Source organism: Oreochromis aureus, linkage group 3, assembly GCF_013358895.1.
Source record: "Oreochromis aureus strain Israel breed Guangdong linkage group 3, ZZ_aureus, whole genome shotgun sequence".
Classification (NCBI taxonomy): Eukaryota; Metazoa; Chordata; class Actinopteri; order Cichliformes; family Cichlidae; genus Oreochromis; species Oreochromis aureus.
Window position 1 is genome coordinate 57,267,152 of NC_052944.1, and position 19,511 is coordinate 57,286,662.

General features: G+C 42.4%; 1 protein-coding gene across 1 annotated transcript in view; it reads left to right on the plus strand.

The window, feature by feature from the left end:
• LOC116312290 (NXPE family member 3-like) overlaps nt 1-19,511 on the plus strand; it is a 31,038-nt gene that overhangs the window by 8,874 nt on the left and 2,653 nt on the right. The window contains exons 4-6 of the mRNA XM_039605366.1: nt 5,607-6,065; nt 9,863-10,152; nt 10,565-10,635. Coding sequence (XP_039461300.1) covers nt 5,796-6,065; nt 9,863-10,152; nt 10,565-10,635 — 631 coding nt within the window. The 5' untranslated portion in view covers nt 5,607-5,795. The remainder of the gene's footprint in view (nt 1-5,606; nt 6,066-9,862; nt 10,153-10,564; nt 10,636-19,511) is intronic.

The window sequence follows — 19,511 nt, forward strand, 5'->3', positions numbered from 1 at the left end:
ATGTTAAGTGTGGCTCTTTATCTTGTCTTAACCGTCAGTTATCACTTCTAAAGTCCATTTGTTGTAGTTAGGATTAAGTTTAACCTGTATTGTCCGGTGATGAACGTCTGAACGCTTGCAGTTTGTCTTTGAAGCTGCGTGGCTTCGCCACCTCCGAAGTTTGCCTTGTTCGCACAGGCTGCCATGCTCCTCGCTGAATCCTCTCCCAAAGTGACACTGGTTTTTCAATCACTTTTACCGGCAGTCCCCGGCTCGCCATGTCCGCTGTTGCCTCTTCCACCGTGTCATACGTTATCTTTCCATCTTCGTAATGTACTCTCAAACGAGCTGGATACAGGGTTTGGAAACGTATCTTGTTTTCCTTCACTGCACGCCTGGCTTCAGCGTATTCCTTATGCTTTTTCAGAATTGCTGAAGCGTAGTCATGGTCGATGCTAATTAGGTGATTATCCATAGTGAAACCTTTTTTCTGCCATGCCAGACGGATCACCTCTTCCTTCATTTTAAAACTCTGGAATCTAACAAGGATAGATCTGGGCTTCACGTCTGGTGGAGGCTGCGGACCCAGGGTCCGGTGCCCTCTTTCAATGTGCATCTCCGTTGAGGCAGGGATTCCCAAATTTTCTTTGAGGACTTTCTCGATAAACGCTACCATTGGTTTTGCGTTTCCTTCTGCTCCCTCAGGTATTCCGTATATTCTCACATTCTCTCTCCTCGAGTGGCACTCCTGGTCTGTTAACTTCTCTTGTAACTGCTCTTGCATTCGCAGCAGGCTTGTTAACACTTGTCAACACGCAATGTTGATGGTGAACAGATCAAAACACTGACAGAATCCATGGATGGCAGGCTTTTGAGTGTCCTTGCAAAGAAAGGTGGCTATATTGAATTCAATTCAATTCAATTTTATTTATATAGCGCCAAATCACAACAAAAGTCGCCTCAAGGCGCTTTATATTGTACAATAGATCGCACAATAATAAATACAGAGAAAACCCCAACAATCATATCATATGACCCCCTATGAGCAAGCACTTTGGCGACAGTGGGAAGGAAAAACTCCCTTTTAACAGGAAGAAACCTCCGGCAGAACCAGGCTCAGGGAGGGGCGGGGCCATCTGCTGTGACCGGTTGGGGTGAAGATCCAAGTGACTTCTTCAGTCACTTGGAGACTGAAGAAGTCACTTGGATGAGTGACGAAACGTTTCTCCCACAAAACGCTACGTCCAGATGAACAGATTCAACTTTTGGAGATTTACTTTCCTGGATGATTGAGAATGCATCAAGACATACTTCCAAAAACATTCAGCTTTGATATTAATGAGTTTTTTGGGCTCATTGAGAACATGGTTGTTGTTCAATAATAAAATTATTCCTCAAAAATACAACTTGCCTAATAATTCTGCACTCCCTGTAGTCTTCCGGGATAATTTCAACAAATAATACTACTGTGCACAACGCGCGACATTTCCACCCTCAAGAGACGAAAAAGGGGAACGAGGGCCGGCATCCAGGTGAAACGGAGAAGGTAACGGGGGCTAGCTGCTTGGCTGTGGGGTGACTCTCGGTGCCTGCGACCAGTTCCTCTCCTGTCGTTTGCTGGGGATGTTACGCCGCCGCCGCCGCCGCCTGGGACCCGAGCCCCATGGCTCGAAAGCAGTTTGCTCACTCTGTGTCCGTCATCCATTTTCCGTTTTGCTGGTGACAGCTACGTCTGCTCATCGATCAAGGTTTTTCCCAGCTCTGGAGTCGCCGCCCTGCCCGGCAGGTCCACAGATGTGCACAGGTGTCTAATTCAACCACCGCTGCAGTCAGCTGTAGATTTCGCAGATAAACCGTCATCAATTCGGTTCGCCCTGCTTAACGTTCGCTCTATAACGAACAAATCATTTATTCTAAATGATCTTTTTATTAAAGAGTCTCTAGATTTTATGTGTCTGACTGAGACGTGGCAGCAAAATAAGGATTATGTCCACTTGAATGAAATCTGCCCGTCTGGCTGTTCTGTCATTGGAACTCCGCGTCTGTCAGGACGTAGTGGAGGACTCGCTGTTGTTTACCAGGACAGACTCACATGCAAGCTGATGACCTCGGACTTCTTTTCTTCATTTGAGTCACAGATGATGAAGGTCGGTTCTCTGAAAACCTTTTACTGTATTTTAATCTATCGACCTCCCGGACCTGCTGGGGTCTTTCTAACTGAATTTAACGACCTTCTGACATCGATCATTAAATTGGAGAAGGTTGTAATATTGGGAGACTTCAACCTTCATATTGATGACGCTTGCAGTAACACTGCTGCTGAGCTCATCACTATCACTGAGTCTTTTAACTTTAAGCAGCATGTTTCTGGCCCCACACATACAAAGGGCCACACGCTGGACCTTGTTTTCTCCCTGGGTTTAAATATACATGATGTATGTGTGGAGGATGTCCATGTGAGTGACCATAGCTGCATATTTTTTAATTTGTCATTTTACGTGGATCCTTCACCTCCTAAATTGATGATCCAAAGGCGGATTATAAACCAGGATGCTGCTGGAAGGTTCTCTGCCATGTTTGACCCTCGCATGGCTCAAAATGATATGGATTCACTTATTTTGTGTTTTAACAATCAATGTAAATCTATTTTAGATACGGTGGCACCTCTGAAACTAACTGTTGTCCATTCTTCAAATTTCTGTCCTTGGATAAATGAAAATATTCGAAATTTTAGGAGATATTGTCGCAAATTAGAACGTTTATGGAAGGCTTCCAAGCTTGAGGTCCATAGGGTACATCTCAAGGAATCAATTTTCTTACTTAATGACATGATAAAAAATGCCAGAACTGAATATTTTGCTAATCTAATAGCTTCAAAAAAGAAAAATCCCAGAGTATTGTTTGATACAATTAAGAACATTGTCTGTCCTGATGTTCCTCGTGTACCAGTCTATACTAAATCTGATTGTAATGACTTTTTAAACTATTTTGTTAATAAGGTCGCTGCCATCAGGTCTAATATTTCTCCATCATCCTCCCAGTATCACACTGACACCTTGGTTACCTCTGACACCTGGTCCTCTTTTACTCCTGTTACCTTACAGGACATCAGTGCTCTGCTTGGTCAGATGAAACTGACTTCAAGCCACCTTGATGTACTTCCTCCATCATTTTTCATTAGTGTGTTTGACTCTATTGGCCCCTGTATTCTGGAAATAATTAATACTTCTCTTCATACTGGCTCAGTTCCCAGCTATTTTAAACAAGCTATTGTTGAACCAATATTAAAGAAACCAAATTTGGATGCATCTCTTCCAAGCAGTTACAGGCCAATATCAAAATTACCATTGGTGTCAAAGATCTTAGAAAAAACAGTTGCAGAACAACTTAACAACTTTTTGGAGAAGAACAATGTTCTGGACATTTTCCAGTCTGGTCTCCGCAAATTGCACTCCACTGAAACCGCTTTGCTTAAAGTATCTAGTGACATTTTGATGGCAGCAGACTCTGGAGAGTACACCGTTCTGGTTCTGTTGGATCTCAGCTCTGCTTTTGATACTGTTGATCACAGCATCATGATAAATAGGCTGAAGGACTTGTTCGGGATTACTGGTGTTGTTTTAAAATAGTTTATGTCGTATCTGTCTGAGAGATCCTTTACTGTCTGTATTAATCATGTGTTGTCTGAAACGTCAGTTCTGCCTTCTGGGGTACCTCAAGGATCTGTTTTAGGTCCTATTGTCTTTTTGCTGTATATACTCCCTCTAGGCCAAATTATCAAACATTACAATAATATTTCTTATCATCTCTATGCTGATGACATTCAGTTATACTGTTCTTTCAAAGCTTCTGAGTTTTATAAATTGTCTTGTTTAAATAATTGTCTGTCAGAAATCAAACAATGGTTAAATGACAATATCCTCTAGTTAAATGCAGATAAAACAGAAACCTTGATTATTGCACCTGATCACATGCTCTCAGAAATTCAGCAGCATATCAGTTTTTTAGACCCTTCATTTCAGTTGAGTCTCAGAAACTTAGGTGTTATATTTGACAGTTCAATGTCTCTTGAGAAACACTCTAAACAACTTGTCTGGAACTGTTTTTATCATTTAAGAAACATTTCTAAACTCAGACTACTGGTGTCAAAGGCAGAACTTGAGATGATTATTCATGCTTTTATCTCTTCTTGTTTGGATTATTGTAACGGTCTTTTTACGTGTCTCAACAAATCAGCTCTGGATCGCCTTCAGTCTGTACAGAATGCAGCGGCAAGACTTTTAACTGGTACAAACAAGAGGTCTCACATTACTCCAGTTTTGGCTTCTCTTCATTGGTTGCCAGTAAATTTTAGGGTTCATTTTAAAATTTTAGTTGTAACTTTTAGAGCTCTGCACGGTGAAGCTCCCCAGTATATCTCTGACCTGTTGAAACCTCATGCTTCATCCCGAGCACTTAGGTCTTCAGGTCAGAGGCTACTGGTGGTCCCACGTACTAGGTTTAAAACACGTGGGGATCGGGCTTTTCAGGCACTGGCACCTAGGCTGTGGAACTCCCTGCCGTTGTCGTTACGCTGTCTAGACTCTACTGACTCCTTTAAAAAGCAGCTGAAGACATTTTTATACAAACGGGCTTTTAATTAATTTTAACTTGTATGTCTGATCTTATTGTGAAGCACTTTGTGATTTTTATCTGTGAAATGTGCTATATAAATAAATTTACTTACTTACTAATAACTTTTTCCATTTGTGTTTTCTGAAATGTCAAAGTGATGCAACTATACACATGGTACTTTTATGATTAGTAAAAAAGCAATAATGGTGAAAATGTTGAAAATATTTCATAAAACAGACGGCCCCATGATCGTTATGGCTAGTCATTTTGTTTATTGTTTTGTTTCTCTTAAATCTCATGATGTCACGTTGGTTACAAATATCTCTTTTTCTTCCTCCCCCAACTGCTCGTCCACCTTTTTAACCGGTTCACGCTGAGGAAACCATTTTCAGGAAAACCACTCTCTTTTTTCCCCCTCCCCCCCTTTTTAAATTTAATTTTTTTGACCTATTATACTATTCCACGTTTCTCTACCATACAATCAAAAATAGTTTTCACCCAGACCACCCGGATGGACGAGAGCTCATACACACACACGTACATGTATGCATGTATGTACGCATGTATGTACGTACATGCATACAAGTAAATCTATATGCATATATAGGCATATGCATATACACACATAAAAAAATCTGGGTGGAATAAAGTAGAAAAAACATATTATGCTATCCTTAATATACAACTAATTCCTATATATATACTATTGTCAGAACATGTAATCAATATATAAGCGTAAAAGAAATTTCCATTACAATATATTACAAGTAATAATTTAATGATTCAATGACTATTGAATAAAGAGCTAGATTAGATTAGATAAAACTTTATTAATCCCTCGGGTGGTTCCTCTGGGAAATTCAGCTGACATGCATTATACATTGCAAGTAAAATAGTGAAAGCAGGAAATGTCACGTCAAGAGGAATCATTGATTATATTGTGTTTAAAAGTAAAGACATACTTCTTTTTTTTGAAGCATTTATATAACTGCCATGCTATCTCCCTTTTCCAGTTTCAGAAGAAAATAAACACCACCTACATCATCCCCTACCCAACAGCTGCCATTGTAACTCAACCTGTTGACATACATCACAACTTCTGCAAGTTAAAACCACTGTCCCCTGAGGAGACTCTTGAAGAACAACTTCTGCTAGAGTCCATTGCTTGGCCTGAAACCCCATCTTTACCATCACCTCTTTTTATGAACAGCAGCAGTGATCCAGCCCACAGCACCTTCACCATTCTCCCCAGGAAGAGAGAGGGACAGTGGCAAATAGGGGATAAACTGGAGGCCCTGATCAAAATATATGACTTGATGGGCCGTCCAAAGAAGTATGGAGGAGACGTCTTACTTGCCCGGCTGCACAACCCCACCCTTGGTGCTGGTGTTGCAGGGCAAGTGGTGGATCATCTCAATGGTTCCTATTCTGCTGTATTCTCTTTACTCTGGGAAGGAAGCGCACAGGTTGAGGTGATAATAAAACTTATAATTTTTTATTGTTACTGGAGTTGTGAGTTTATCTATGTATTTGTAGTTTCTAGCAGATTTAAGATAGGAATGCTTAATTTAGCCCATATTTGTGAAATTTATTGTTGCATCAACTGAAATAATAATGAAATAAAAAGAAAAAATTTATAACAAAAAATAATAAGACTAGTAATTTATTAATAATAAAATAAAATAGCTAAAAATAAAATAATATGTGTATTTTAGTATTCAAGGGCCTCACATTCTAGAGAATAAAAGAAGTGTATGAACAAAAATAAGTGATTAAGAAAATAACACATCACCCTGTGATGACTAATATTGCTGTAGTAGCAATATTTCACAGCTATGGATAATGAGGTACTTAGTCTAAGGTGAGGTTCAAGCTGACTTGCTTTAAGGAACACTTAATGACTAGATACTTGATGTTATGCTAAAGCACCAATGCTAAAAATTCTTATAAAAGATAGTATCTTAGCTGTTCCCTGCACGTAGCGCTCCACTTACCACAGGGTCCATAGTTACCTTCACCCTCCACCGAGTTGTTGTACCCTCCTGCCCAGGAGGGTCATGTCACTATTATTTACACACACACACATATATAGATAGATATATATATATGTATATGTGTATTTATATATACACATGTGTATATGTGTGTGCATATATATATATATATATATATATATATAAAACATATATATATATGTATATATATATGTTTATATTTGGCTACTTCAGGAAGTCCCACCTACAAAGTGGTGGCTCTGAACTCCAGCGTGAGCGGCTGTAGTGGTATCAATGGCACCGAGAACTGTGACCCTCTGAACTTCAACTCATCAGTTAACTGGAACTGAATGATAGTCTCGGCCTCCTTATGAACGGCGTGATGAGACGGGACTGTCTCGACTATGAAGATGAGGGAGTCCTTCCCCCGACATGGTTCACGCCTGCTGGCTGAAGAAGCTGACTGCACTCCACGAGCGTCTGGCAGCACAAATGAACCAGTTGCTAGTTAACGAGAGACACCCGGAATGGCTAACCGAAGGTCGGACGGTCCTGATCCCCAAGGACCCCAAGAAGGGACCGGTCCCATCCAACTACCGACCAATAACCTGCCTCAGTACTACATGGAAGCTCCTGTCAGGCATCATATCGGCTAAGATGAACAGGCACATGGGTCAATACATGAGCGGGGCACAGAAAGGGATTGGCAAGAATACCAGAGGCGCAAAACATCAGCTACTGGTAGACAGAACAGTCAGCCGAGGCTGCAAGACCAGACTGACCAACCTGTGCACTGCCTGGATTGATTACAAGAAGGCCTATGACTCAATGCCCCACAGCTGGATACTGGAATGCCTAGAATTGTACAAGATCAACAGGACCCTAAGAGCCTTCATCAGGAACTCAATGGGGATGTGGCGTACAACACTAGAGGCCAACTCCAAGCCCATAGCACAAGTCACCATCAAGTGCGGGATCTACCAAGGAGATGCTCTGTCCCCACTGCTGTTCTGCATAGGCCTGAACCCCCTCAGTGAGATCATTGACAACAAGACTGGCTACGGATACCGACTACGGAACGGAGCGGTTGTCAGCCACCTCCTGTACATGGATGACATCAAGCTGTATGCCAAGAGTGAACGAGACATTGATTCACTGATACACACTACCAGGCTATACAGCAATGACATTGGAATGTCATTCGGACTGGAGAAGTGTAGTCGGATGGTAACAAAGAGAGGGAAGGTAGTCAGAACTGAGGGATTGAACTACCAGAAGGCAACATTGCAGACATAGAGGACAGTTACAAGTACCTGGGGATCCCACAGGCGAATGGGAACCATGAAGAGGCCGCTAGGAAAGCTGCAACCACCAAGTACCTGCAGAGGGTCAGGCAAGTCCTGAGGAGTCAGCTGAACGGTAAGAACAAGATCCGGGCCATCAACACCTACGCCCTGCCCGTGATCAGGTGCCCTGCTGGGGTAATAGGCTGGCCAAAGGAGGAGATAGAAGCCACTGACATAAAGACAAGAAAGCTCCTTACCATGCATGGAGGGTTTCACCCCAAGTCCAGCACCCTGAGGCTGTCCGCTAAGCGGAAGGAAGGGGGCCGGGGACTGGTGAGTGTCAGCACCACAGTCCAGGATGAGACAAGAAACATCCACGAATACATCATGAAGATGGCCCCAACTGACAGCGTGCTCAGTGAATACCTCAGGCAGCAGAAACCCAAGAAAGAGGAGGAAGGCGAGGAACCATCATGGAAGGACAGGCCCCTGCACGGTATGTACCACCGGCAGATAGCAGAGGTGGCTGATATCCAGAAATCCTACCAGTGGCTAGACAAAGCTGGACTGAAAGACAGCACAGAGGCACTAATCATGGCAGCACAAGAACAAGCTCTGAGTACAAGATCCATAGAGGCTGGGGTCTATCACACCAGGCAAGACCCCAGGTGCAGGCTGTGTAAAGATGCCCCAGAGACAATCCAGCACATAACAGCAGGGTGCAAGATGCTAGCAGGCAAGGCATACATGGAACGCCATAACCAAGTGGCCGGCATAGTGTACAGGAACATCTGTGCCGAGTATAAACTGGAAGTCCCGAGGTCAAAATGAGAGATGCCCCCAAGGGTGATGGAGAATGACCGAGCTAAGATCCTGTGGGACTTCCAGATGCAGACGGACAAAATGGTGGTGGCTAACCAACCGGACATAGTGGTGGTAGACAAACAGAAGAAGACGGCTGTAGTGATAGATGTAGCGGTTCGAATGACAGCAATATCAGGAAGAAGGAACACGAGAAGCTGGAGAAATACCAAGGGCTCAGAGAAGAGCTCGAGAGGATGTGGAGGGTGAAGGTAACGGTGGTCCCCGTGGTAATCGGAGCACTAGGTGCGGTGACTCCCAAGCTAGACGCAGTGGCTCCAGCAGATCCCGGAACAACATCGGAGATCTCTGTCCAGAAGAGCACAGTCCTGGGAACAGCTAAGATACTGCAGGGACCCTCAAGCTCCCAGGCCTCTGGTAGAGGACCCGAGCTTGAAGGATAAACCGCCCGCAGGGGCGTGCTGGGTGTAGTATATATATATATATATATATATATATATATATATATATATATATATATATATATATATATATATGTATAGAGAGAGAGAGAGAGAGAGAGCGAGAGAGAGAGAGAGAGAGAGATAATAGTGAGATGACCCTCTGGGATTATAGCCAGAGGCCAACAATGATGGAGGAGGCAGAATCCCTTCAGGTTCAGGATACTTACTTAATCCCTAAGGAAATTATGTGGCTGTGGAAACTTGGCAGATGATGAGCAGTAGAGGTGGAGACTCAAAAGACATGGGAGGCTTCGACTCTTCTGGTATGGGAAACAGGCTCGGGCTCACCTTCAGGTTCAAGGTGCACAGGACCCACAGGTGTGTGAGCTCAGGCACACAAAGACCCATGTGTGTGAAAGTGGCTCAGGTTGTGTGGATTCATGGACGTGCAGTCTCCCCAGGATGTGGGAAGCCTCAGAGTAAAGAAAGCTAATGGTCACAGGAATTAGAGGTGACACTTCAGGAGACGAGGCGCTTCCTGGTGCCAGATCAAAGGTTTAGACCTATCCTGGCCTGCAGGGACTATTTATATTAACAACTTCACATTTACTGTAGCACAATGACGCTCTGTTAAATAATATTTAACAGTACCATGTGCCAGATCCATATTATATGTACTTCTGTGAGACCCAATTTTCAAAACTTTGATTATTTGTTCTACCAGGTGACACTGGTTCATCCCAGTGAGGCAGTCACAGAGCTGCGCAGGGTGAACATAGAAGAACCCGACAGGATCTACTTCAAGAGTCAGTTCCGCTCGAGCTTGCTCACTAGAACAACCACCTGCAACGTATGTCTACGTCCAACCCAACCTGTGTGCAACTACACTGATTTACGTACAGGTGAGCCATGGTTCTGCTATAAGCCAGCAAATATGAGTTGTGACACCAGGATCAGCAACTACAATGGAGGTTCTAAAGCAAGCCTGACAACCATGGAGAAGCTTTTTCAGAGGTGAGCATTACCTGTGGTGTTAAATTTCTAGAGTTACTAAAATCATATCTAAACTAATACAAGGGAAACTAAGTGCTACTTTGCAAATGCTTTCAAAACACATGAAATAAATTCCCTCACTTTTTAATATTTGCTAGAGAGGGAACTATGTAGCTTGCTACCTGGAAAAATGTTCCATATTTTCTCTATCTGGTCTGAAGCTTAATGATTGGTAGTTTATAACAAGAGCTATGTTTGCTGCCTACCGAGCCTAAAATTTTCATTGTTAGTAGTTGTGTGCCATTGTTACCTAAATATGACAATGATAAAAATTTGAATTTGACTGACTGTATTTAATATGTCTCTAGTTTAAAAATCATTTTAATACTTTCCAATTTTTGTGAAAAGATTTTATTGTGTGAACTTTTCTCAGCGGCATAAACATGAAAGTCCCCATTCCAGCTTCAGGACCTGCCAATGTCACTGTTTTTCCAAAACAGAAAGGTAAAAATACAAATCTTACTGCTAACATCTATATCTTAATCTTCCTATCTATATCTTCCCTGGCCACTCTGTGGGGATGGTGTTCGCTCTGTGTTGTAGTGCGATGACACCCAGTTTGTGCTCCAATGGTCAAACTTTATATACTGATCTGTATGGGTTAGTTTATGGTACACATCAAATTTTAAATGTCCCTTATTACTGATGGAAATCTCACAGTCCAAGAAGGCTAACCTGCCACCTTTCTCCCTGGTCAACATGATGTATTGGTCCACCAACTAAATGTGATCAGTAAATTGTGGTAAGTCCTGAGATTTGATTTTCATCCACATACCAGAAGGAAGTGGCATGGTAATGCGATGATTAGCACAGCAAGAAGGGAAGAAGGTCCTGAGTTCGATTCCACCATCAGGCCGGGGCCTTTCTGTCTGGAGTTTGCATGTTCTCCCCGTGTTTGCGTTGGTTCTTTCCGAGTACTGCGGCTTCCTCCCACAGTCCAAAGACATGCAGTATGTGGGGTTAGGTTAATTGGTCATTCTAAATTGCCCATAGGTGTGGGTGTGAATTTGAGTGCAAATGGTTGCTTGTCTCTATGTGTTAGACGGACTATTTTACATACAAGGGGTATGTGAAATAGGTGGAATTAAGACACAGTTCCAAAAGTAAACACACTTGGTCAGTGCTGAGAGTGGTCCTGTTGCTGAGGTTGGGGTCATGCTGTAATCTCTTACGAACTACCTCCAACACTTACGTGACTGGAACACAAGTGAAGAGAGATGCAACATCGTACGAGACCATGTTTTCATCTGCCTCCATAACGTCATCTCTCACCTTCTCGACAAAATCCAAGGTGTTCTGGATGTGGTGTTCAGAGCTACCTACCAATGGGTTGATGATCAAAGCCAGAAATGGGAGATGCTATAGGTCACATGTGTCAAATTCAAGGCTCGCGGGCCACATCCGGCCTGGCGTACATTTATATCCGGCCCACGAGGTCATTTTATATAGATTTATTATTATTGTTATGCATGGCCCGGCGATATGAGGTGCTAATAACACACAAACCACAGATCCCATAATGCAGCGCTGCAGCCTTCTTGCTGAACGCTAGGCTACCTGGGAACATTCCCGTGTCAATCAAGTCAAACTTCTGTTATTGCGAAGCTAGCCGCTCACAATGTTGGAGAGAAAAGTTGATTCTGAAAGCAGAGCCTTTCAGCACCGGTGGGAGACTGAATATATGTTTACAGACATTGCTGGTAAACCCGTATCTTATTAGTGGAGCTAATGTGGCTGTAATTAAGGAATTTAATTTAAGACGGCACTATGAGACAAAACATCAGGATAAGCTGAAAAACCTAAATGCAGAGCAGAAACTACAGAAAGTAGAAGAGCTAAAGAAGAATCTGACATTTCAGCAGACGTTTTTCACCAGAGCAAAATCACAAAGTGAAGCTGTTGTGAAAGCAAGTTTTATTGTAGCAGAGGAGATAGCCAAATCAGCCCGGTACCACTCTGAAGAGCTGCATGATGAAGGTGTGCGACGTCTTGTGTCCAGACAAAACGCAGATTTTGGCAAATGTGAGCCTGAGGAGAAATACGATTGCTGATCGGGTTTGTGAGATGGCCACTGATTTAAGAACACAGTTGTAAAACTTTATTGCATACTCTCTTGCTGTGGATGAAAGTATAGACATGATGGACATCGCACAGCTGGCCATCTTCATCCGTGGAGTGTAAATATTGGACATTAAATCGATGCACGGGACAACGACAGGAAAAGACATTTTTGAAAATGTATTTCAAAGTGTAACCAACATGAAACTGCCCTGGGACAACAGATGGAGCGCCGGTGTTGTATGGTGAAAAAAGTGGACAAGTCAGCAGGATGTAGGATGCAAGTAAAGATGCAGGAGGAGAACTGTACCGGTGCATTAACAACATATCACTGCATCATACACCAGGAAACTCTGTGTGGTAAAGTCCCAAAAATGGAGCATATAATGATCACCGTAACGCAAACCGTAAATTTTATCTGAACTAAAGGTTTAAATCACCGTTAATTTCAGTCTTTTATGTGGGAAATAGAGTCAGAGTTTGCCGACATTTCTTATCATACAGAGGTCCGTTGGCTGAGTTGGGGAAAAGTTCTCAATCGAGTTTTTGAGCTCAGCAAGGAAATCTGTCAGTTCATGGACATGGCATATATGATGCGGTGAAGGCATTTCAAGTGAAGCTGTCACAAATGCACCAGTGCAACTTGCCTCACTTTCCCTGTTGCCAAGTAATGTTGAACCAAGTCAGCGCAACAGTGTTCCCAAATGCGCACTTTGCTGATAAACTGAGCGCACTGAGTTCGCACGGCGCTTTGGTGACTTTGAAGCACAAAAAGAGAAACTGCACCTGTGCAGATTCAGATGGAGCTGCATTGTAATGGGACACTCAAGGCAAAGTACGACACTGAATGGCCCGCACAGTTTATTAGTTCCATTCCTGAAGCAATGCCCCAGCTCCCTCTACATGCGGCTCAAACCTTGTGTATGCTTTCATTTATTTTTTTCTGGGGTTTTTGGCAGCATGTTCATATTTCTAACTTGCATAATTTTGACAGGATATATTTTTATGGAGAGCAAAATATTTAAAGTTAAAGTTTATTTATTTTTAAGTGTATTTGTTCTGGAATTATATTCCTGTCTGTTTTTATTCATATTTATGTTTAAACGTAAGCCCCACGCCCCCGGTACCGGGGCAAAAAGGAGGAGATCACGTTTAATCGGTTATAACACGGGGTGAGAAATATAAGTCCAGACGTGTGGTTTCCACAGAAACCTCTGAATCTCAGTTAAAATGTCATATAAACCATTTCTACAACCACTAAACACATTGAAAACAAGCCATGATTAAACGAGCAGTTACGTAAATGCGCAGAAGACCGCTAAACAAACAAAACTGAACCAGAAATTCTCCAGACTTCATGTAAGCAGCTAAAGATAGGCTGGTTAGCTTCCAGGGCTATCACTGACTCCACACACCAAGTTTCACCACGCTCTGACCAAAATTCACTGAATGAGCCGCAAAAGAAGACCACAAAAACACACAGCGGCGCAGATACACTAAGACAGAGATTGGCTTACCGTCCCGATTTCCTACATTATTTTCACCGGTAGCCGGTAGCCACGTGATTATCAGAAGTTACCATGCCTACCTAGCCGCATCAGAGCTGTTTTCCATTACCATGTAAATGTGTGGTTAATTCTTCAAAAATATATATAAAAAAAAGCATTTTTAGGCCTGTTAATAAAATTAATTAATTTCTGCTCTTTAATACCTAAAAAATTCAGCTGGCATGGTGTCCAATTGTGTGCCAAAATTGGACATTTTTGTACAACGTCTGGATATTCATGTATTGACAGGGCTGTAATTTTTCACTGTTTCACTTTAGAAACATAAATCTTTGCACAGATGATGTTTATATGTTGGTTACTGAAATTCTGGAACCAAATGTGATCTGAGGCATATTTTTAATAGGGTTATATGCTAAAAATTAAAAAAAAAAAATGGGCGAGGATAAAATGTACTTACTTTTTCTGTGTTCCAGTCTCAGTAACTTTGACACAGTAATATCTGCTTCAATATTTATACCACTGATGAAATCTCACAAGCGTTAGCTTTATTTTGATACCAAGATTGTAAGGACAGAGTTTGTAATTACAAAGAAATAATCTATTAAATTTGGGCATTAAATTTTCGAGCAGGAAGCTCAGAAACCTCCTTGGGGCTTAAGAGGTTAAAAAACATTGTTTATCTTGTTTGGCCAGCAACCTAAAGTGTGCCTTGAGTTTTGGCCCCCTGTGCAACTGAGTTTGACACCCCTGCTATAGGTGATCGAGTAGATCATGCAGACAATTGGTTTATGAATCTTCGGTAAACCATAAAGACTTGGTGTAGATTCCCCTGGGTACAGCCTGTGGTATGAGGTCTGATCAATAGCATTGTCTTGTTCTAACTGCTTTAGACAGATCACCCTCTTCCAGTAACCACTTCCTGGGTCTAGTTTCAGGGGCTCACAAGTATTTTGTAACTGAGCAGTGACAAAGTTTTCTCACTATAGTCTCTCTGGTTTACCAAAACCGTGCACTTACCCTTTTTTGCCAGAAGGATGATACTGTTGTTGTCATTGCTAAGCAATGCAATTGCTTTCTCTCTTCCATGTTGATGTTGGATGCTGGGGGCTTTGCATTGCTGAGACAGGTTGAAACTTTCATACGTATTTGCTCTGCTTCTTTTTAGATTTTAGCACGCCGATGGTGAAATTTGGTTATCTCACCTGTTCATTGAGCAGCTGGTGCTGTGCCTTCTGGAGGACGTTTGTTGCTCAGAGGACCTTAACTGAAGAGCACATTTGCAGACTTCTGGGAGTAATCCTGTTTGCATCTGAAGCTGAATCTCAGATCAATTACTTCCATGTGAGCAGTCTCATTTTGACACCCTAAGCTTAGCCTTTGATTAAGTGATAAAAATTGATGCTCATATGGTGCACCCTGACACAGAACTGACATTTCCGCATTTTGTATTGATTAGAGATAGACTGATAGAATCCTGACACTCACACAGAATACCAACACATCCACTTGTTGGTGCCAAAAAGCTGCTGGAAAATGATTTTCCAGGTGGCTCATATAACCCCATGGTAAGGCATATGGAATATGATAAAACTTTGGAGCGGAAAATGGCCTGATTTAATTGGCCAGGCATCCGAATGGATGTGCACCGGTGGTGGGCATTCTGCCCGAAGTGTCAGCTGGTTAACAAGCCTGGTATTACAAAAGCAGCTTTGCATCCATTACCATTAATGGAGGTCCCATTTGAGCACATTAGCATGATCAGGCCATTTCACCGGAGGTCATGAGAATATCGCTTCGTAATAGTTCTGGCGATTAAGTAATGTAATATCCCTAAGCACTGCAACTGTGCACCATTTCTGCAAAGAGTGTGGTGTAGGCACCGTTTTAAGTCGTCTCCGCATTTAGCATACCACATCTCATTCATGTCTTTTCACATTAAAAGAGCAGTAGAAATTACTGGGCATTAAATCAGTTCAGTCTACCATCCTCAGACGGACAGGCTGGTGTATTGACTACCCCAAGGTGAATGAAGTGTCACAGTTCGTTGCTTATCCCATGCCATGGGTTAATGAGCTCCTGGACCAGTTAGGCACTGCTTGATCTTTCAGGACAATGCATTTGACCAAGGGCTTCTGGCAGATTCCCTTGTCTCCTGAGTCTAAGGAAAAAACATCCTTCTACCCTCTGTACAGTTTGTACCAAAATAAATAATAAATAAATTTAAAAAAAATTATTCATATAGCATCTTTCTAGACAGAATCACAAAATGCTGCACATAAGATAAAAAATAATAAAATGGTAAAACAGACAATGTAAAACAGGCAAAAATTTAACCAAAAACAGTTTTAAAAAGGTGAGTTTTGAGTTGTTTTTTAAAAACAACTACCAAGTCCACAGTTCTGAATGTATGAGGGAGAGAGTTCCACAGTCTCGGGGCCACAGTGGCAAAAGCTCTATCACCCTTAGTTCTCATCTTAGTCTGTTTTATAGCAAGTAAGCCCTGATCAAATGACCTCAGGGACCTGCTAGGGGCATAGGGCTGTAACAGATCGGAGATTTAGGGAGGTGCCAGTCCATGCAAGGCTCTAAATGTCATGAACAGGATCTTAAAATGTACTCTAAATTCAACAGGAAGCCAGTGTAGCTGAAATAGCTATGGTGTCACATGTGAATACTTGGAGGATTTTGTCAACAGCCTAGCTGCAGCGTTTTGCACAACCTGCAGACTATCCAGAGAACCTTTGCTTAGACACATAAACAAAGAGTTACAATAGTCCAAGCGTGAGGAAATAAATGCATGTGTAGCAATCTCCAGTTCAGGGGGTTAACTTGGCCACATTTCTTAAATGATAAAAACAAGACCGAACCAGAGATTTCACATGCCCATCCAATGTGAGAGTCGAGTCAAAAGTGTCACCTAAATCCCTGATAGAAGATTTAACATACACAGAAAATACAACTGAATATCATCAGCATAACAGTGATAAGAAATGTTCTCAAAAGAGCCCATTATATGCTGAAGGGCGAGAAGATATATTAAGAACAATAAAGGCCCCAAAACCAAACCCTGAGGGACACCACAAGTAAGGGAGGTAGAGGATGACCTAAAATCGGAGACTACCACAGAAAAAGATCGGATATGTAGATATGATGAGAACCACTCCAAGGCAGTACCCGATACACCAACCCAATGTTTAAGCCTTTCAAGGAGGATGTGGTGGTCAACAGTGTCAAAAGGGGCCAGAGGGGCCGATGGTGCGATATGGCAGCCTTGCTTCTGTCAGTCTGCCCCAGGGCAGCTGTGGCTACAACAGTAGCTTGCCTCCACCAGTGTGTGAATGTGAGAGTGAATGAATAGTGGAATTGTAAAGCGCTTTGAGGGTCTCGAAAAGCGCTATATAAATGCAATCCATTATTATTATTATTATTATTATTATTATTATTATCAAAAGCCGATGTTTGGTCCAACATAGGTAGGACCAAGCATTTTCCTGCATCACTGCTAATCAAAATGTCACTTGAGACCCTAATAAGGGCTATTTCTGTGGAGTGAGCTCTGCGAAAGCCGGACTGAAACTTATCGCAAATGCTATGTTTGTCCAGAGCCGCTGTAAGTTTCTTGGCTACAACCTTTTCTCGAAGCTTAGCAATTAACGGTAATTTAGAGATAGGTCTGTAGCTGCTCCAAAGAGAGGGGTCTAGCTGAGGTTTTTTTTAAGTGGGAGGACAGCAGCATTTTTAAAATAAACCAGAACTATACCAGACGCCAGTGAAGAGTTGATTAGAGTGAGCACAGATGGACCAGTAACCTGGAAGACATTTTTGAATAATGATGCCGGTACAATGTCAAGTGGACAAGAGGATGCTTTCACTGAATTCACTAGTTTTGCCAGCTCAGGTAGTAGAACAGGAAAGAAAGTATCCAAAATGACAGGCCGAGATGAGGTGGAGATAGACATAACAGGTGTTGAATGAGAAAAATTCATTCTTACGCAGGAAGAGCAGGAGTAACAATGCCACTAATGGTGTTAAATAGCACCTTAGGATTACCTCTGTTCTTTGTAACCAAGTGTGAGAAATAGGAAGCCCTCGCATCTCTGATCGCATTATTAAAAGAAGCTAAAAGGTCCTTTAGATAGAGGAGATGAACAGTTAGGTGAGTTTTCCTCCACGTGCGCTCCACTTTACGACAATCATGTGTTAGATAATGAGTGCTGTCATTTAGCCAAGGAGGAGATTTGCAGGCAGAAACTCTCCTCGTTTTAACAGGACAAATTTCATCTAAAATAAAAAGGCAATAATTATTCAAAAGATTGGTTGAATAGTCAACATCATTGTGAGGAGATAGCTGTAGATTAAAAGCATCCGCAAATTTCTCCGCTGTGGAGGAGTCTAAGATACGAGAGCTAACCTTCCTTTGAACAGGGGAGGAAAGCTCATTAAAAGACAAATTAAAAACAATAACATGGTGATCAGAAATGAAAATGTCCTCAGAGCAGATAAAATCAATATTTAAACCCAAAGTAAAAACAAAGTCCAGTGTGTGACCTTTGCTATGCGTAGGACCAGACACATGCTGAGCAAAATGAAATGAGTCCATAATATTGATAAAATCTCTGGCGAAAGGGTCGGAGTCATCATCAATGTGTATTTTAAAGTCCCCAACTATGAGCAACCTAGACAGCTTTATAGTTGAGCATAAGAAGTCACTGAGCTCCGACAAAAATAACCTATTTGAGCCAGGTGGACGATACAACACAGCACAGTAAAACGGATCCTTGTTTCCAATTTTAAGCAGCTGCAGCTCAAACGAAAGAAAATGTCCAATTTTCACGGAGTGGCAGGAGAAACAGTCTTGGAAAGCCACAGCGAGAACACCACCCCGACCAGAAACTTTAGGCTGGGTAATAAAAGTATAGCCATCCGGGCAGAGTTCAACAAATGACGAATAGTCTATGTCCGGCTGCCAGGTCTCAGCCAGGAATAAAAAAATCCAGTTTTTTAGATAATATAAAATCAACAAGAATGATTTATTAGACGGAGCTCGAGCGTTAGAAAGCGCCATATTCAGCGAAGTAGAAGCCTCCGTATTTGCGGAGGCTCAAGTTAAAGGATGTAGATACTCAGGGTTTGAACCATCACGCTAGTAGAATCCACTCACCAAGGGAAGTAAGAGCCAGCCGGCAGAAGAGTCTGGATAAACCCTCCTCAGGCAGACCGGTCTCAAAGAGCCGGGCCTAGCGTATCCAAACAGAGCACAGGAGACAAGGCACGTCAGGCGGCGCTTACCAGCCAAACCCCACTGCCAGTAAAGCCTGAGCTTTACCTGAATACCTCCTCTTCTCCCTCTCCGTGGTCTAGAGGATCCGCCGAAATTGCCCGACGAGGATCCAGCTGATGGAAGAGGGTGGAAAATGCCGAAGGAAGTCGAAGAGAAATCGTGAGGCATCATAGAGGATCAAATGGATAGCAAAGCCAGACAATCATACACCAAGGCAGCAAATACATCATTAAAACAAAATGAGAACAACAGAGCAGAAAGAGCCAAACACAGGCGCCATCATACTGGAAGTTCAGAACCAATTTGTTCCACTTCTATTCAGCTTGTTTGGAGCCCCAGACACTTTCCAGCACCTCATGGACCAAGTGCTGTGTCTGCACACTGCATATTCTGCCTACCTGGATGATGTCATCATAAACAGTGACACCTGGGTGCAGCATGTGCTGCAGGTCCTTTAGTCTCTGAGGCAGGCA